At 34.9% G+C, this 18,310-nt stretch overlaps 1 protein-coding gene and 1 pseudogene across 1 annotated transcript; both read right to left on the bottom strand.

The window, feature by feature from the left end:
- Positions 1-1,662: 1,662 nt before the first annotated feature.
- Positions 1,663-3,430, bottom strand: LOC132033711 (7-deoxyloganetin glucosyltransferase-like). The gene is made up of 2 exons (XM_059423759.1): positions 2,799-3,430; positions 1,663-2,707 (listed from the first exon to the last, which is right to left on the bottom strand). Exons 1-2 carry the CDS (start codon positions 3,325-3,327, stop codon positions 1,776-1,778), a joined length of 1,461 nt encoding a protein of 486 aa, XP_059279742.1. The 5' UTR covers positions 3,328-3,430; the 3' UTR covers positions 1,663-1,775.
- Positions 3,431-6,297: 2,867 nt separating this feature from the next.
- On the bottom strand, positions 6,298-6,480 carry LOC132035714 (small nucleolar RNA U3; annotated as a pseudogene).
- Between the last annotated feature and the right edge of the window lie 11,830 nt (positions 6,481-18,310).

Below are 18,310 nucleotides of genomic sequence, written 5' to 3'. Positions count from 1 at the left end.
TAGATATAGATAGATTAATGACTAGATTTCTTTGACAAACATATGTGGTGTAAATCAATGACCACATTTCTTGAATATTTTTAGCAGGGAAGACACTACACTTTATCATTGACTCACCTATTCCGTTTAACAAGGCTGGCACGACCCACCATTATGGTTAACACTCCGTCTAGATTAGTTACGTTAAACCGCACCTTATAAGTTGGTAAACTCAAATCTCAAATCAAAACACGTCACGACCAGTGTTTTAAAAGGCGTGTGCATAAGGCGAGACGTTTTATATATGTCTTGGTGAGATGTAAGCTCTGAGGCCCGTAAGCCAATTGGTATTTAATTATTAATATTTTATAAATTAATATATATATATATATATATATATACACATTATAAACATTATAACATGTGCACAAACCATTAAAACAAATCTTGAAAAAGTGAATGACGTAAAGATGCATTAGACCAATAACATAACTATGATGAAATATAATTAGAGTTGTAAAAATGATACTCTATATCCTAATAATTCAAAGATAAAAATGACAATAATATAAAGTTATTATTTTAAAACCTAAAATTAGATAACAAATTAATACTCATTATAATACAAATAGCTAGAATAGAGTCTTCAAAACATTATCTAAACTAGAGTGATACCAAAAGTAATTCTAAACCTAAAAACTATCTTGAAAAAGATAAATTGAAGAATGCTAAAAAAATCTTGAAGATAAAGCATAAAGAAGGAAAATGCAAGCATGGAAGCTTAGTAAAAATTGGAGGACAAAACTCTTTGCTTTGTAGTTTACACTTTGCGTACAAATGTCTAAATCCGTAAACAACTAAGAGAAAAGATTATGAAATAAGGTTAAACAATTAGAAAAACTTTTGACCTTTTGAGGTTTTTAGTTTGAGAGTTACTATGAGTTAACTTTTGGATATTTAACTTTCTTTAATATAATTATTAAGAAATTTAGACTCAAATTTGGAAAAGTTCTTGGAGATTACGCCCCAAATGAACGCCCAGAATGTTGGGGCTTATGCCTAGGGCAAACGCCCCGAAGGTTGGGGCTTATGCCCCGCCAGTACGCCTCAGGGCGTTTTTGGTACGCCTCGCCCCTGAACTAGCACCGGGGCTCGCCCGGAAAACGTCTTTTAATACACTGGCCACGACTGCAATAAATCCTTAAAATTTACAACCAAAGTTCCGTTCATTTCTAAATCACGTCCAAAATCTACAAAATAAAGATCAAGATCATCACCAAGGATAAACAAAGGAATATCGTTGTCATCACTAAGCTGATCGTTCGGCAAGAATTTTACAGAGGAAATATGAAGCCACAATTAGCAATGAAGCTGCAAAATTTGGACTTTTATACTTGACATATGCAATGTACTAGTGAAATTTAGTAACTGATGTTAGTTGTTGTACTAAAAGTCGTTCTATAGACTTTTCTAGGAAGAATAACTTTTTTACATTGTTGTAAAAAGAACATAAATAATATAATGTTTCAAACAGAACTTTGCCACTAACTAAAACCAAATATCCAATCTCATCTTCTCAAAGAGAAGAAATTTGTATATGCTACTAGGATCACCACGACATTGTGAGGGGAAAAGAAGCTCAGTCTATAATGTATACTGGAGTTTGAATAATTGGGCAGGTCATGGACCACAACATTCGTCATTTTTCAATTTTATTCAAAGACGACATCAATTACAGAGAAAGCATCTCAACATAGGAAAGACAAAAAAATAACCTATTGATAATTAATAAATGTCTAGTGTTTGAGGAGAATTTCGTTGATCATTTTATCAACGTTCATGTAAGATGATCCTGCTGGTTTTTGAGCAGCTTCTTCAGCCAATTTCTTCCATTCCAATGCCTTTTTCTTCATCTTTTTGCCTTTCTCTCCGACCATCAACTCTCTCACAAGGCTTTCAACTTCGTTCCTCTTCACATTATTGTCGATCTCCATTCCGATTCCCAATTTGGTGCAACAGAACCAACAATTAGTCGGTTGCTCCGCGAAGAACGGCCAGCAAATCATTGGCACCCCACTACCAATACTTTCAAGGGTCGAATTCCATCCACTGTGGGTCAAGAACACTCCAATTGCAGGGTGGTTAAGGACTTTTTCTTGTGCACACCAACTTGCTACCATTCCTCTTTCTTTAGTTTCTTCCAAGAATTCAGATGGAAGAACTGCTTGTTCCCCTGATACAATATCAGGCCTTATGATCCACAAAAATTCCACCTTGCTATTGGCAAGTCCCCAAGCAAATTCAATTAGTTGGTTTTTAGTCATGACAACAATACTTCCAAAATTGACATAAACAACAGAATTTGGTTTCTTGGAATCTAGCCATTCAAGACACTTTGGATCTTCTTTCCATAGATTGGATTCTAAGTCCTCTAAATTCTTGTCATCAACTTGTTTCACAATCAAATGCAATGGTCCAATTGCATACACCGGAGGAAGAAGTGCTTGAAGTGATTCAAGAACCTCTTTCTCTAGTGGCTCAAATGTATTGACAATTATAGCAGAAGCATTTTTCGATCTCTCTGTTTCTTGGAGGAGATATTTAATCATGTAATCATCTGGATTTGCAGTTCTAATAAAAGCTGGAAGATCCCTCAATCGTATTTCTTTCATTCCTGGTATCCAATCCAAAGTCTTCTCCAAGTAGCCATTTGTCAAGTAACTTTCATCTACAAGAAAAGGAATGTAATGAGACAAGATACGTATAAAAATGCAATTGATACAGAACGTTTTTAAAACTGGTGAAATTAAAACATATACCTTTAAGGGGAGTGTATCCTTTTTCAACAAGGTTGCAGTAATGCATGTAACCTAATAAACCGCAAGCACTTGTGGTCCAAAAGAAAACTTGAGGAATACCCAAATCTTGAACAGCAGAGAGAGTAAAACTCATACATCCATCAGAAATAATACACGAAACAGGTGGCACATCGGATGAAGAAGCACTCCTATTATTGAGCTTGGCAAGTAACTCTTTGAAAGGACCTAAACAAGTAGTGGTAAGGGATTCAGATAGAGCAACAATATCTTGGGTGACATCTCCATTACATGGTGGGAGGCCATCAGGAATGGTCTCAAAATGAAAGGAGGGCAACCCTTTGAGAGAAGTAAGGCCTCGAGACTTAAGGAAACGCCTATGGTTGTATTCCGTGTTGACAAAGGTTATGTGAAAGCCTCTGTGATTGAGGATTTTGGCTAATTTTAACATCGGGCTAATGTGGCCTTGAGCAGGGCATGGTATGCAAACTGCATGAGGCTTGTCAAGTACATCAGCGCACTTGGAAGCCATTTTATTCTTATTTCAGACTGGAAGGCAGAAAGTATGGTTTTGGCAATCGGAAGAATGTAGATATTTATAGATAACTTGTGTCAAATTCTAGTATGCTTTCTTAAATTCCAATCCAATCAAATAATGCTTGAAGATATTAGAGACAGAGGGTGTATAAATTTCAGTTAATTTTCAGTTTTCCTTATATCAAATTAATTTGACTTCTAGCAAAATGTGACAGCTACAATGAAACGGAGACAGCACTACCTTCCAAAATGTGACAGCTACAATGAAACGGAGACAGCACTACCTTTCAAGGGGTCCGACATGTCTGTAACAATCATGCGCTGCCTAGGTTTTGGCATAGGATTAGCTTGCTTTGAAGTCTCATTCAATATACATGGACAGACACTCAAACTTCGCCCCAACTGTCAGTTTGACACTTAAACTTATTCAGTGATCATCTAGACACCTCAACTTAACACAAGTTTGTCTCATGCACACTAGGATCTGACTTGGCACAGTGGGTTTGTTATCTTCATATTTGAGTGCATGAAATGTTTTCCAACTCGTTTTCAGATTAAAAAGTACAACGAAATTCCATTTTCACTCTTAGGACTCGTTTGGTACAAGGGATAAGGATAAATAATCCTGGAATTATTTTTTAGATGAATTTATCCCAAGTTTGGTTGGGATAAAATGGTGGTATAGATTAGTTATTCTGGGATTGTAGTGTTATTTTATCTCTGTGAAAGGGCGAAATAACTAATCCAGGGATAACTAATCCCAGGATAAGTTATTCTGGGATAATTTGTTTCCAACCAAACGACCCCTTATAGTCTACCTCTATTTCATTCCTAATGCCTCTCTCTCATCCTTCTCTATTTTTATTCGTTTCTCTCTACACCCGCTATGAAAATCCTCTTTCTGCAAATAACCCACCCCTAATATAGGCTTAATATCCCCATCCCTTCCTTGCCTTAGTTGTTTACTAGTTAACCAACCCGCGCTTCGCACGGTCATACATCTTTTTATTTAATTTTATATTTAGTTGATAGAAAAGAAAAGAAAATCCTGTAAGTACCAAAACAAAAAATATATGTAGTGTAAGACGTGGGAATAAAATATATTCTATGACGACAATATACATATGAAAAATCAAACAGAAAAACAAATGAAAATAAATAAATACTTTTTTATAATTTCATAATTACAGAGTTCTCGAAGATCACTTCTCTCAATTATAGAGATTTTTTAGAGATGAAGTTAAACACTCATTTTAATTTGAAGAAAACCTTATAATATAGTAGGGATCACTAATGAAAATTTCATCCAGTCATATAGTTGTTAATAGTTCTAAATATAAATTTTATTGCAAGCTGGAACAGGATTTTTTTTTTAAAATTTGTTTTTATTACATAGGGGGTAGGGGATGGGGAAATGAGGGGGAGGGAATTACAATGTGGGGATTCGAACCCTCACAACAATGTGAAAGTTCAGGTAGTCAACCAACTGAGCTACTAAGTCCCCACAAGCTGGAATAGGATGTTAAGTTGACTTCAGTTAAATCTATATATATATATAATTGCAGGACATACGCCCGGTGACTAGGGGTGGGCATGGTACGTTATATACCGAATACCATACCGAAACCAAAATTTTTAATACCGCGGTTTCGATATTAGGGTATTTGGTATGGTATTGGTATGCATTTTTGGTGTAAAATTATACAGGACTAAGGATTATGCTTAATTTTGGTTAATGTTGTTTAGACTTTGTAACTTCGACTACTCTATCGTGATTCAAATGTCATTTTTGTGTAATTGAATAACGAAGAAAATTGTTTGTACTTTCTTTTGAATATGTCTACATGTGTAAGGTGTTAGTTTAATATAATTCAGACGTTCCTTGGAAAGTCGAAGTCACAATCCTTTATTATATGAGTATATATGTAAGTTGAAGTCAAACAAACTATGGTTACCGAATTATCGTACCGAAAAATATCGAACCATACCAAATTATTTTGGTATGGTAATCATATAGTATTTTTAGAAACCGAAGTTACCGAACCGAAGTTTCAAATACCGTACCCTGTCCACCCTTACCGGTGACGTGGCACTCTTCTAGGCCAGGATCTCTATTTGTCTTTATTCTCAAATTTTTGCATTTATTTAATTTTTAATTGTATTATATAATTAGTAAAAAAGATTTGATATATCTGTTCGGATGTTCCGAATATTTACTTTGAAACGTTGTGTCTTTTGTAGCAAGTAGTTGTCAAAAACTTGTTTCCCTCTCTCCTCAGTAGTTACTTAATTAATCCCCAGCAATTTCCGTTCATTTTCCATTCAATGTCATTCCTTGGTTAGTTTCATATTCATCCATTTCAATTGTCCATTACTTCCAAAATTGGAGACTTCATTTGCCTCCTATGCTGCCAATTCCAAGATATCAATGTAAAGTTTCTTTCTCTTTATTTAATAACCTAATTATTAATTTATGTTTTGATTTTTACCATTACTCTGGCTTCTATTCTTTGGCATGGTTCTGCGTTTTTCTTAAATATCATATGATGTACATGTCCTTTCTTTTTCTCTTCCATTTCTTAAATATACATGGAAAAAAATTAGCTTTTGAGCACAATAAAATCTCTATGAAAGTATGTTATTTTAAAAGATCCATTTTTAATTTTAAGCTTGATCTCAATCTTATTATACTGTAATAACAAACAAAAAAAAAATTAATGTGTAGAATTAGGATAAAATTTGGTTTAACTTATTTGTTATCACTACTTATAGAATATTTTGTATATGAAAATTGGAAAGGGCAAAAGATGATAATTATTATTGTCCAGAGTCCTTACTATTAATGTACACAAGTATTTGTCGAAGACAAATGTACAATCCAAGAATATATAGCAGATAAAAAAACTTGATCAAAAAATAATACTTTTATATTATTTTATTTTATTTTAAAAAAAAGTTTGAATCTATCAGACAACCATTAGACCATCCCAACACCATTGACGGAGCTGAGAACGATCATCTACAGCAGCCATGAACCCGAAAGGGCCATGGGTGAGTTAATCACGCTCTGGTCAAAATTCCTGTCTCCTTAGAACTCAAGGATACAGTGGTACGAGCCTATAGAACAGATCCTGTTCAAGTAATTCATTAGAGATACTGAGTAAGTTACTATGCTAGCTTTTTAAATTTTAAATTACAATATTCTCAACATTTTTTATTTTAGGATAATCTACCTTTTATTATTTTTAATTAATGTTAATTTATATTGGAATATTCTCAACATTTTTTCTAATTTTTACAAGAATATGCCTTTTGTTATTTTAATATTTAAATATGGAAAAGGATTAGTCACAAGTTCAATGAGGTCATTCACCACCGCGCGAAGTGCGGACAGATTTTCTAGTTCTTCTATAAAACCAAGAGGCAATATGTGGTTGTTGCTTTGGTTATTTTCTCAGTTGTTCTATTTTTATTAAAGTCTAAAGAGAACAAAAAATTAAGGGAAGAAAAATATGTACGTAAATTCTTTTCAGCATTTAGAATTTGAATACCAAGTGCCACAACTATTAAGCAACACATTTGATAATATAGATCAATAAACACTTCTAAAATAAAAGAAAATAGTAATTGTACAGCATTTCAGAGTCTTACTGTAATTTTTCTTCATATTTTAGCCACTAAATATAGGAAAATATTATATCAAACAACCCATATGGTGGGAGGCTTTTACCTTCACGTTTTGAAATTGGATGGGACCGTGTTTATCTTTCTTATGCTTTTTTTCTAAGGAAAATAGTATCGAAAGGTAATCCTATAGAGTCGGAGCAGAGTTGTCTTTTTAGTTCCAAATTGTGCCGGATGAAAAACATCAACACCCGTGCAAAAACGAACAAATAACAAGCCTCTTCGCTGAATAGCACATAGACTTCTTAATACCAATGGCTTTAGAACCGAAAGAAATGAAAAAACCAACTAAAATCTATTATCTAAAATATTGGAAGCGTTTATAATGTGTGTACCTATTATCTAAAAATATTGTGGTGGAGAATAATCCACAAGGCATTTGATATGAAGAAGATTGCCATTTATATCTTTTGTGTTATTCATACTTTAATATCTTGACCCCCTCTTTTTTGTAGTAATTAATAGGAGCTTTCAGGGACCACTAATGGGGAATTTCAATGTACGTGCTTGTGAGTTTTGATTTTCAATAAGGATTATCAAACTTTAGGACAATAAATAATAGTAATAATGACTTTTATTTTTATATACTAATACCAATATGTATATGATTAATGGGAAAATAAGGGAAATGTCAAAAAAAAAAAAAATATCATCACTAGCCATAGAGAAGCGTCACATCACCATATATATACATACACACATACATGGATTTTTCTTTCAACAAAGTTACAAGATTCTTCATTTTGTAAACCATTTATAGTCTCTGCAATTTTTACACCAAATTTGTTCTCTATTTCATCAATGTCTCACATTGGCAATAGTTGGTTGTTGCTTTAGAGGATTATTAATTGCATGTACAGTTGTAGACGTGCACAATAATTGTTGTATCATATCTAATAATATAACCAACAACAAATCTATTCACTTGTCAAAATATTGTACTAACTTAACTATCAAATAAAGAAATATTTACACAAAAATGATGGAAAATTTTCAAAACAACGAAGACATACCTAGTGTAATAACTGTCTCATTCTCGCCCTATATGATATGGTAAGACGAAAAGGGGGTGTCGATCGACATCAACTCATGTAGTAGAAGCTTCACGAGTTTTCTGCTTTTTACTCCTCATTCTTTGCTCGGAGAAAACCTTCTCCCCGCTTGTTGCTCCGACGACTGTGACAGAAAGTGGCGTGAAAAACAATATAAGCCCCCCAGTGAGTAAGGAAACAACAAAATAAATTAAGAGTAAGTTGAGAGGGTGTGAACTGTGAACCTTTGACTAAATATTTTGCCCGAGCATTCAATACATTTTCTACCATCCGGCACCATCTTTCCCATGCCAATGCCAACAAATTTCCTATAATACACTCTTCCACGTTAGGGGCGGATTCATTATTACAATATCAAGTTGATCTGAATTCAATACTTTTAAAGTCACGCATAAATTTATGAGAAGAACTACTAAAATTACAATAAATAATACATATGAACCAATAACTCTAAAAATATAATAAATTAATACTAAAAACCTTAAGGGCCTATTTGGAAAGCCACCCAGGTAATTGGAATTGGGTGTAATTGAGTGTAATTACACAATTTGATCTGTTTGTTTGACCAAGTAATTACACAGTTAGGTGAGAATTGGGTGTAATTGAGAGGGTGTAATTACACTCTCTAATTCTCAAGGGGGGACTGAGATTTGGGTGTAATTATACCCTGTAATTCTAGGGTTACTTTTTAGTTTCTTTTCATTTTTAATTTATTTATATTACTATTATTTTAATTTCTTTTTTATTTGTACATTTTAATTATTTTTATTTTTAAAATATATTTTTCTTTTTCTATTATTTATATTTTATTTCCTTTCTTCTCAATCCCCGCCTTTACTTCTTGTGGTTCCATCTTCCATGTAATTGCTCGTATTCTTTTTCAATTTTTTATTTTATTAATTTAGCATAACCGTGCTATTATTCTAATTTTTGAAACTACACCCTTAATATTAGAAAGAACGAGTCATCAACAAACTTGACATATAATGAGTGACGTAATAAAAGTCGAATTTCATTATGAATGAGGTTATAGACTTTATTTTTCCTTTCTTTTGAATTATATTTACTTAAGTTACGTTGGAACTTACTTATGTAATATTGGAATTTGACATAAGAGTATTATATTAAACATTTTCTTTTGGATTTTGAATTTAGGTTATATTTTTTATTTTAATTTATTTGCTTTAGTACTATTGACTTGTTATTCATATTGCATGTTGTTTATTTTTTACTTATAGTTGATAGATTTTTTGTCAAACATTTGAATAATGTTCTAGCATTATATTTATAAATATTTTATTTGTCAAACATCCCATCCATGATGTTCTCACAAAAATAGTCTTCTTTTACGTTTTATAATTATTAAAATTAAAATATTATTAATTTGAAAAATATATTTCAATTATTTTTTACAATATTAGTTACAATTATGTTTATTTATTAATATATTTCAAGAAACAATGTGTTATTAAATAACTAATTTAATATCATTTATAAAGGCATACATTTTTTTAATATTAATTCTAAATTTTTGATAATTAAATTTTAGTTTTAAATTAAACAAACTGTGTAATTTCACTTGTGCAACCAAACAGCACGCTTGTAATTACACTGTAATTACATTATGACAAACAAACAGGTCGTTGTAATTTTAATACTGTGTAATTACTACCCTAGTAATTACACCAATTCCAATTACCAGGTGGCTTTCCAAACAGACCCTAAAGGTTTAACCCATAAAATCTAAACGGAAAAGGGCCAAATATACCCTTGTACTATCGGAAAAGGGTTAAATATACTCCTAGTTATACTTGGGGTCCAAATATACCATGCTGTTATACTATTGGTTCAAATATTCCCCTCCTCCGTTAAAGTTATCCAATGTGAACATCCAATCCTACGTAGCACTAACATTCGATGAGGTGCCACGTGGCATGCCACCTCAACACCCCTAACTCATTTTATCCTTTCCTCTCTTCCACCACTAAAATGCTCTTCCCCTCCACCACCATTGCCACCATTACCGCAATCATGACCACCTCTTCAAATTTCTAGTAGGTCCGCCTCCAACAGGGGATCAGAGGCACATTAGAAGCCGTCCTTATTCAAAATTTCCTTCCCTTTTGAATGTGAATTTTTTTTCCCAAGAAAATGCATACTTCCAACCTAAGTTGCACGGACTAGCCAGTTTAGGTGCCATTCCAGTCTCAACACGGGTCGGGTGCGGGAACAGCAGACGCCTGGGATACGATCAACTAACTCCGGATACTTTGATCGGAATCCATCGACAAATTTGGGGAAAAAAACTGGTTTTCGGTCAACCGGAGTCCGTTTAGATGGACAGTTAGTTTCCGGCCATGGCTTTCTCCTTCTATCTTGAGGAAAGAACAAAGAGACGACCTAGAACTTGCTGTGGAACTTACAGATCTGTACCAACTTGAAAGAGAGACGACCTACGACTTACAGATCTGTAAGTTAAGTTGGGGAATTGAAGAAGAAGACCTAGAACTAGAAGACACGTGAACAAGCAGACTCTTAATTCTAATAATAAAATGACCCCTTTATTCTTCATTATATGTTACTTGTCCCCTTTATTTTCCATTATATGCTACTTGTGACATATAATTGAAAGGCACCTAATTATGCTATTTATAAATGTTTATGCTATTTATAACTATATTTTTCTTATACAATAGAGGGATAATTTCTAAATTCATAATTAACATGTTGATTTTTTGATAATTAATTTATATTTTTAATCGTGTGAAAGTGCAGACAAATTTGCTAGTTGTACATAATAAAAATGACCCCTTTGTAAAACGGATTATTCTTGGAACACCATTTTTTCATATGACATTTAAATAATATAAATTATAAATTATTGTAAATTATAGTATTTTTTTACATAATTTTCTAACATGTAATTTGAGAATGAATTGAAAATATTTTAGAAAAATGACAAAGAAGAATAATATACATGTAAGTTTTTCATAGAATATCTCTCAAAATTTATAAAATCTTTATAGCTTTATATTTTTTTTTAATAATTTTGAATTTTCTTATCTGAATCCCCGCACTTGTATCCATAACTGGATCCGCACCCGTATCAAATACCCGTACCCGAGTCCATGCAACTTAGCTTCCAATATATAGTTCTCTGTTGCTAGTCTAAGCTTTCATCCTTTCAATCTTTAGATATTTACAAAATCATTCATATCTTTTGTACCTTCAAATGGATGCCCTATATTGATTATTAGAAAAAGTTTTTGCTGGTCGAAGAACAAAGGCATTTAGTCTGTTTTACCTTGCAGTGCTCTTAATCTGTTTATTTTTTGTATAGAAATATTAAAATCGTTCATAAACATTGCTGAAATCTGCTTAATGATGTTACTTGGAATTTGAAGAGGTGGTCATGGTGGCAGTAACGATGGTAATGGTGGTGGAGGGGAAGGAAATTTAATAGTGGATGAGAGGGCGGGGTAAAATGGGTTAGGGATGTTGAGGTGGAATGCCACGTGGCATCCGCCTCATCGAATTGTTAGTGCCACGTAAGATTGGATGTCCACATTAGACCACTTTAACGGAGAAGGGGTATATTATATTTGAACCAATAGTATAACGATAGGGGTATATTTAGGCAAAAGTATAACGAGGGTATATTTGACTCTTTCCCAATAGTACAGGGGTATATTTGGCCCAATTCCGAAATCTAAATCTTGAAATCTGCTTTGTTCCATAAACATGTTATACATATAATATCCCAAATTTTATTTAACTCTAACTGTCGTTACTAGAATTATATATGTATGCGAATAAGGTAGGGATGTTCCAAAAGCATGAAGCAGAAGAAGTCAGTGGACAAAACAGATATTCAAGTAAGGTACCAAATAAAAGTTTACGTCGGAACTTTCTCACCGATGTTGATTTTCCGCCTCTGGGATTTCCTCACCGCCTTGGTGCCATTGAAACTGAAACACGGCCTGAAATAAAACAGCCACTAAGTTGATGTGTCTTTTTGATTGGCCAGTAGAATTTTTTTTTTTTTGGTCATGACCAACTAAAGGTTACGACTATTGTAAACGTAATTAATCTGTTTTATTTCTGTTATGTGTCAGTGTGGATATAGGACCATTTGCTGAAACATTTGGTATTTAGTCTAATTTCAAGAATACTCTTTAAGACAAAAAGGATTTGGAAACTACCATAATGTAGTTGGGATGAAATCAGAGACCACTATATATAGTTAGATGGGAAATTGGGTGGTCAAGCAGAGAATTAATTAGAAAGGTCTAAAAGTAAATAACAAATTAGATACAATTTAATACTCATGAATGTATAATTACTTCTAATAACGGTTGGAGAGTGATACAAAGAGCTTTCATTGGATTTATGAGAAAAAATAGTCAAGCCATTTCTGGTTTAGAATTCTAATGCTCCCTTATCAGCTTTTGTTTTAATCAATTGCTATTACGTGGGCTGATTTAAAAAATTAAAAAAAAAAGGCCAATTCGCAGGAATGTCCTTATTGGGGTGGTCTTTAATTTTTGTCCATTAAATTGGTGGTCTTTAATAAGGATGTCAGTGGGGACGGGACAATCTCGGTCCTGCCCTCTGTCCGGCCCGGTCCGGCACCGGACCGTCCCTGTCCCGGTCAACTATGGGGGAGCGGGTAGAGGGGGTAGGGGGATGAGTAGGGGGCGGGGGAACGGGCAGGAAAATCCCTGTCAGTCCCGATACTGAACCGCCTGACCGATCCCGACCCGCCGAAAAATTTAATTTTTTTTTTTTAGTTAAAAGACTGTCTAACTGTTGGGCCCAACAAAAATGTTAACGTTGGGACTCGAAACGGTCTGATTTTCAACCGTTGGAGTCCCTTTTCTCCCAAAAAAAAAAATACCCCCAAAGTTTAATAAATTGCATTTTAATCCAAATTCTAAACTATAAATACCTCTTCATTTTTATTCATCTTCCCACAAATCATCCATCAATTATCTCTCTCTCTAATATTTATTATCAATTACATCTCTCTAATATTTGGTGAAATATTATTATTATTATTATTTGAGAAAAGACATGTTTTAACCCTTGAACTTGGCACGAAAACTCACTTTAGCAACTAAACTTAAGTTGTATTTATATACCCCCCTTAACAACTTTCATTTCAATTATTTTCCACCCTAAAAAAATAATATCACTCTCACAATGGGAGGTGTATTACACTCGCGCCGCGTCATTGCCACATCGTTGCCACGTCATTGCCACGTCATTGCCATGTCAAAAAATACCAACACTTCATTTTTTATTTTTCTTTTATTATTTTTTCTCTTTCTCTTTCTTCTTCTTCACCATTTTCTCTTCCTTCTTCTTCTTCTCATCGCCGCTGCCGCCCAAGCTGCCGCCGCCGCCGCCCAAAAGAAAATTATTTTTCTTTTATCATTTTTTTCTCTTTCTCTTTCTTCTTCCACTTCTCCCTTTTCTCTTTCTTCTTCACCCGCTCCTCTTCCCCCACCCCACTATTCCGCCCTCCACAGCCCTACCCACCATCTACTTCCCACTCTTGGCCCCCCCCCCCCCCCCCCCCCCCCCCGCCGCCGCCCCGCCCCCCGCCCCCCTCTTCTTCTTGTTCATCACCCCACAGCCCCGCATTCCCCATCTACAGATCTGCTTCGTCTTCTTCTTCTTAATAATCATCGCTGCCCGCGCCTCCACACCCTTCCCATGGTTCTGCACCCCATCTTCGGTGGTGGTGGGCCGGAACACCGTCACCGTATCCACTTCCTAACTACGACCATTCCATTTCATGAATTCGGATGAAGATGAGTCAACAAGTAAAGAATCCATGGTTGTTTTTTGGTGTCATTTCGATTAGTATTTAGTATTGATCGGATAACATTTCTTTGAGTGAACCTTTTTAAAAAGAATTAGTGGACCACTTCATTATCATGTCGGATCCCTTAATAATCCTTATTTATGTAATTGGATATTGATAGTCATTACCGATCTCCCGACTTTGAATCCAAAGACTTCAAAATGAGATGTTTCTTTGTGCCCTTTATCGACCCGTGCAAACAAAGAATAGATCAAGCTGGTTACATGATTTATCTTTGTGTACGCAGTTGAGGTTAGAGGGGAAAGATTATATTGTGCAAGAAGGGGATATAATGCTGTTAAACAATGAAGAAAGTGACTGGTTAATAATATACTTCCATGGTGGTAGCCGTGGTGGAGGTGGTGGTGGTGGTGGTGGAGGTGGCAGTGGTGGGGAAGAGGACCCGGGGGGGTGGTTAGAAAAAAGAGAAAAGACCCATTTTTATTTAATTTTATTGATTTATTATATAATAATAATATATATATTAGTGGGCCCATCTTTTTATGTCATTTACTTGCCTAAATTTCTTTTTCTTTTTTCTTTTTTGCCACATCAGCATTAGAGGTGGAAAATAATTGAAATGAAAGTTGTTAAGGGGGGTATATAAATACAACTTAAGTTTAGTTGCTAAAGTGAGTTTTCGTGCCAAGTTCAAGGGTTAAAACATGTCTTTTCCCTTATTATTTTGGTGAATTGGGTAATATTTGAATTTTGGAGCAACTTTCAAGCTTAAAGTCATTTTATGCTTAAAATAAATCCAAAAACATAATTGGGCCCGTTTGGCTTAGCTTATCTAAAGCAGCTTATAAAAGCGAAAACAGCTTATAAGCCAAAACAAATAAGTTGGGCTACCCCAACATTTTTTTTTTTTTTTGGCTTAAAAGCTGTTTTCAGCTTATAAGTTGCTTTTTTTAAGCCCATCCAAATAGGCTCTTAGAAACAATACAGAGGATTTCACTCATGTTGATAAAACTGATCTTTTTTCTCCTCCCGATTTTCCTCCTATTCCAGAAGATTTAGAATTACAAAATGAAGCCTTAGATAGAGCTTATGGTAATTTAGATTTTTATGAATTTGAAAATTTAGAAGTAGAAGAAGGAAAGGAATTAGATTTAAATGAGACACCTACTAGTCCCGTTACCGAAGCTCCAACTCAAACTACATATCAGTCTGGAGCTGATTTTCTCCCTAAACCTCCTACTCGGGGTACCGCCTAAGGTGCAACGTCCTAGAACTAGTCCCGTATGGAAATTCATGACTTTAGATAATACTAAAACTCAGGCTATTTGTCACAAATGTAAAGGAGTTAAACAACACGGAAGCAGTGAAGAGGCGGGAGGGATGGGTGGTTTAGATAGACACTCGAGAGGATGTGCTGGAAAACCATACTTAGATGCTCAATTAGCAGCCGAACATAAAAACACACCGACCGGCGCTACTAGTGCCGCTCCCGGTGGATCCGTTGGGGATCTAATATGGTCCAGCAAACTTTAAATCCTTCTACCCCGTTGTCACTGATACGCCCAAATTACGCCTTAAATATTAGGAGTAAGCGGTCGTTGTCAAATATAGAACCCAACGAGTTTGGGGTCGAATCCCACAGAGAATACAGTGAAGAAATACACTTATCAAGTGTAACGCTCGACTATTAGTCTATATTTCAAGGGAGAGGGGAATATAATAGTAATTGATTTGATGTTTGTTCAGTAATAACTAAAAGGTGTTGTTATAAGATGTAAACTATTGGAGAAAGGGACTAAGGTTGCGGTTCCAATGGAAAGTAATGTGAGTGGGTATCATTCAACCTCTTTAAATGTCTAAATGCGATTAACGATGGATTACTTAATTTTATCAAAAGTCTTTCGACCAAATTGATAAATATCATTACTAAGCTTTCTCAAGCCTTAGAATGTGGACAGCGTAAACACCTAATATGCTAGTTAGTCATCTTATCTCTAGCTCAAGCTATTAGATGGGTTTAATGACCCAAATCCTTGCTATCTAACCCAATTCCTAACTTCCACCTTCTTACTCAAGCAAAGTGAAAGTACTTAGGCACAAATGATGTTTGCAACCATCAAGAGACGTTAAAGCATAAAGAGTTGATAGAATGCATCATTAACATACAAATGAGGTATAAATATGAAACCCAATCACATAACTAACATATTAGGTCCCACAACCTTAGCTAATGGGTTTAGCTAAACATTTGCATTAAGTAAGAGAAAAAGATAAATAATGTAGCCATAATGCTTACAAAGCTTTTTGGAAGAAAGCCACAAAATAAAGTGCAAGATTCCTCTTTAAAGCTCCAACAACCAATAATAAACGTTTCCTTCACAAAAAGACAATAATAAGTGCAGAGAATGTCTTTTTTAGAACCCTAGGAGGGTATTTATATCCACCAAAAACGTGCATAAAGTTTAGATAAAAATAACCTATGCGCAGACGCAACATGCGTCTCGCATGTTGTGTCGCAAGACAAACATGTGAGACGCGAAGCATGCTCAGTAGCCGCATGTTATGCTCTTGACTTCAGGCTTCCTAGATTTCGGACAAGGTTTGCGTTAACACTGTAGTATCGCAAGTTTAACATGCGAGTCGCATGTTGGTCTCGCAAATTGTGCAACCTTTCATCTCTCTTCTTCAGTGGCCTGTCATGCTATGCGGTGCAATTGTGGATCCGCAGACATGACATGCGGTTCGCATGTTGTGCAAAGTGTGTCCTTGGCCTATTTTGCCTCATTTTGCTCCGTTATGCTTTCTGAATATTTTTCCCTACAAAGTGACAAAAACATGCTAAAAGTAAAATCAAGAGTGCTTGAAGAGTCACAAAAGCCTAAGGAACAAGTATCGAATGTGCCGTAATTCCGCGGCTCATCAACACCCCCAACTTAAACTTTTGCTTGTCCTCAAGCAACTAAAACACAACCGAAACACATGACAGGTGTTCAAGTATTTCAAAGATAACATTGGCTACGATGGTAATAATAATCAGTTACAAGCATGCATTCGGGACATGATTACCCCTCATTCTACTTTTTGCAAAACAGTGCACATTTTTAGAAGTTGAGCAATAACCAAACATTTCACTCGGTGGTGCAATGTATTTTGCTTTAAGGAAATGGCCTCGAATGCTAAGTCAGGAAACAATTCTTTCATCAAGCTTTGTAATCCACATGCCCTCACAAAAGACCAAAGAAAGTCCCAGAATACATATATTCACAATAATGAATGGGACAATAGACGAAAGAGAAGAGAATAACTCACACTCCAAGAATATGTACAAGTACACAAATACGATGCCATAGGCTTGCCCTTTAAGTATTTCTCCACTAATGTAAACACACCTCATTCAAAATCAATTAGGACTTGCGGGTAGTAATGAAGGCTCAAGGTCAAGGTAGGGTTGATTTTGGATAAGAGTGACTTGAGACCTCCCTAAGCAATACCACAACGCTTCCTTCCTGAAATTTTGCTTATTTTTCTATCTTTTCATGCCACCCATCAGTGATAACCAATATTTTCAGTAAAGGACAACTATTACTTACAATTAGTCACGTTAAATATATATATATATACACACACAGATATATATTTATTTATTTATTTAGTTATATATATACTTTTCTTTTTTTACTTCCATTTCACCAATTTCCAACCGCCACCCCCAACTTAGGCCTTTTGACCAACGTTTGCGTTTCCGAATCACTTAGGGAGGATTGGTGTCAAATGATGAGTTAATGTGACAAAAGGGTAGGGTTTGTGATATGGTTGTTACGACAGAAAAGGAGTTAAGGTTCAAAGGTTGACTAGGGAAGAATATGCAATGGTTATGCAATTTAAGGTTTAGTAACGATCCAAAGAAAGCCTAATATCCTCTTTCAAGCAAGGTGTAGTTTAGGATTTCGCCTTGATATACTTTTCGGGCAAGTTCTAGATCACAATTATGTACAAGACAAGAATGATAAAAACCTCACAAACATAGCACATGGATTACTACACTATTTTCTAAATACTTCCCAACCAGACCTTCGCGGAAAATACATACTTATCAATGAAACACTATGTCACTAAGTGAATCATGTAAAGAAAACCTTTTTTTATCACACCAATTGAACATATATATGCTATAACTGATCAAACCATCACTATACAAGTCAAGTTGCTTTGCAATACTTTAACCAAAAGCTATAAAATTCTGATTTTCAAAACCCCATAACGACAAAAGCATGAGCTACATGAGCTACCCCACCCCCAACAAAAATATATGCAATGTCCTCATATGCATCTAATACACAAAATAAGGAGGTAAGGAGCTCCCTGGGACGCCTTAAGCGTCCGGACATGCAACCTCAGAAGCATGAATCTGG

The sequence above is a fragment of the Lycium ferocissimum genome, chromosome 10 (genome assembly GCF_029784015.1).
Source record: "Lycium ferocissimum isolate CSIRO_LF1 chromosome 10, AGI_CSIRO_Lferr_CH_V1, whole genome shotgun sequence".
In the NCBI taxonomy this organism is placed as follows: Eukaryota; Viridiplantae; Streptophyta; class Magnoliopsida; order Solanales; family Solanaceae; genus Lycium; species Lycium ferocissimum.
Note: the sequence above shows the minus strand (reverse complement) of the source record. Positions and strands in the feature narration are given on the sequence as shown.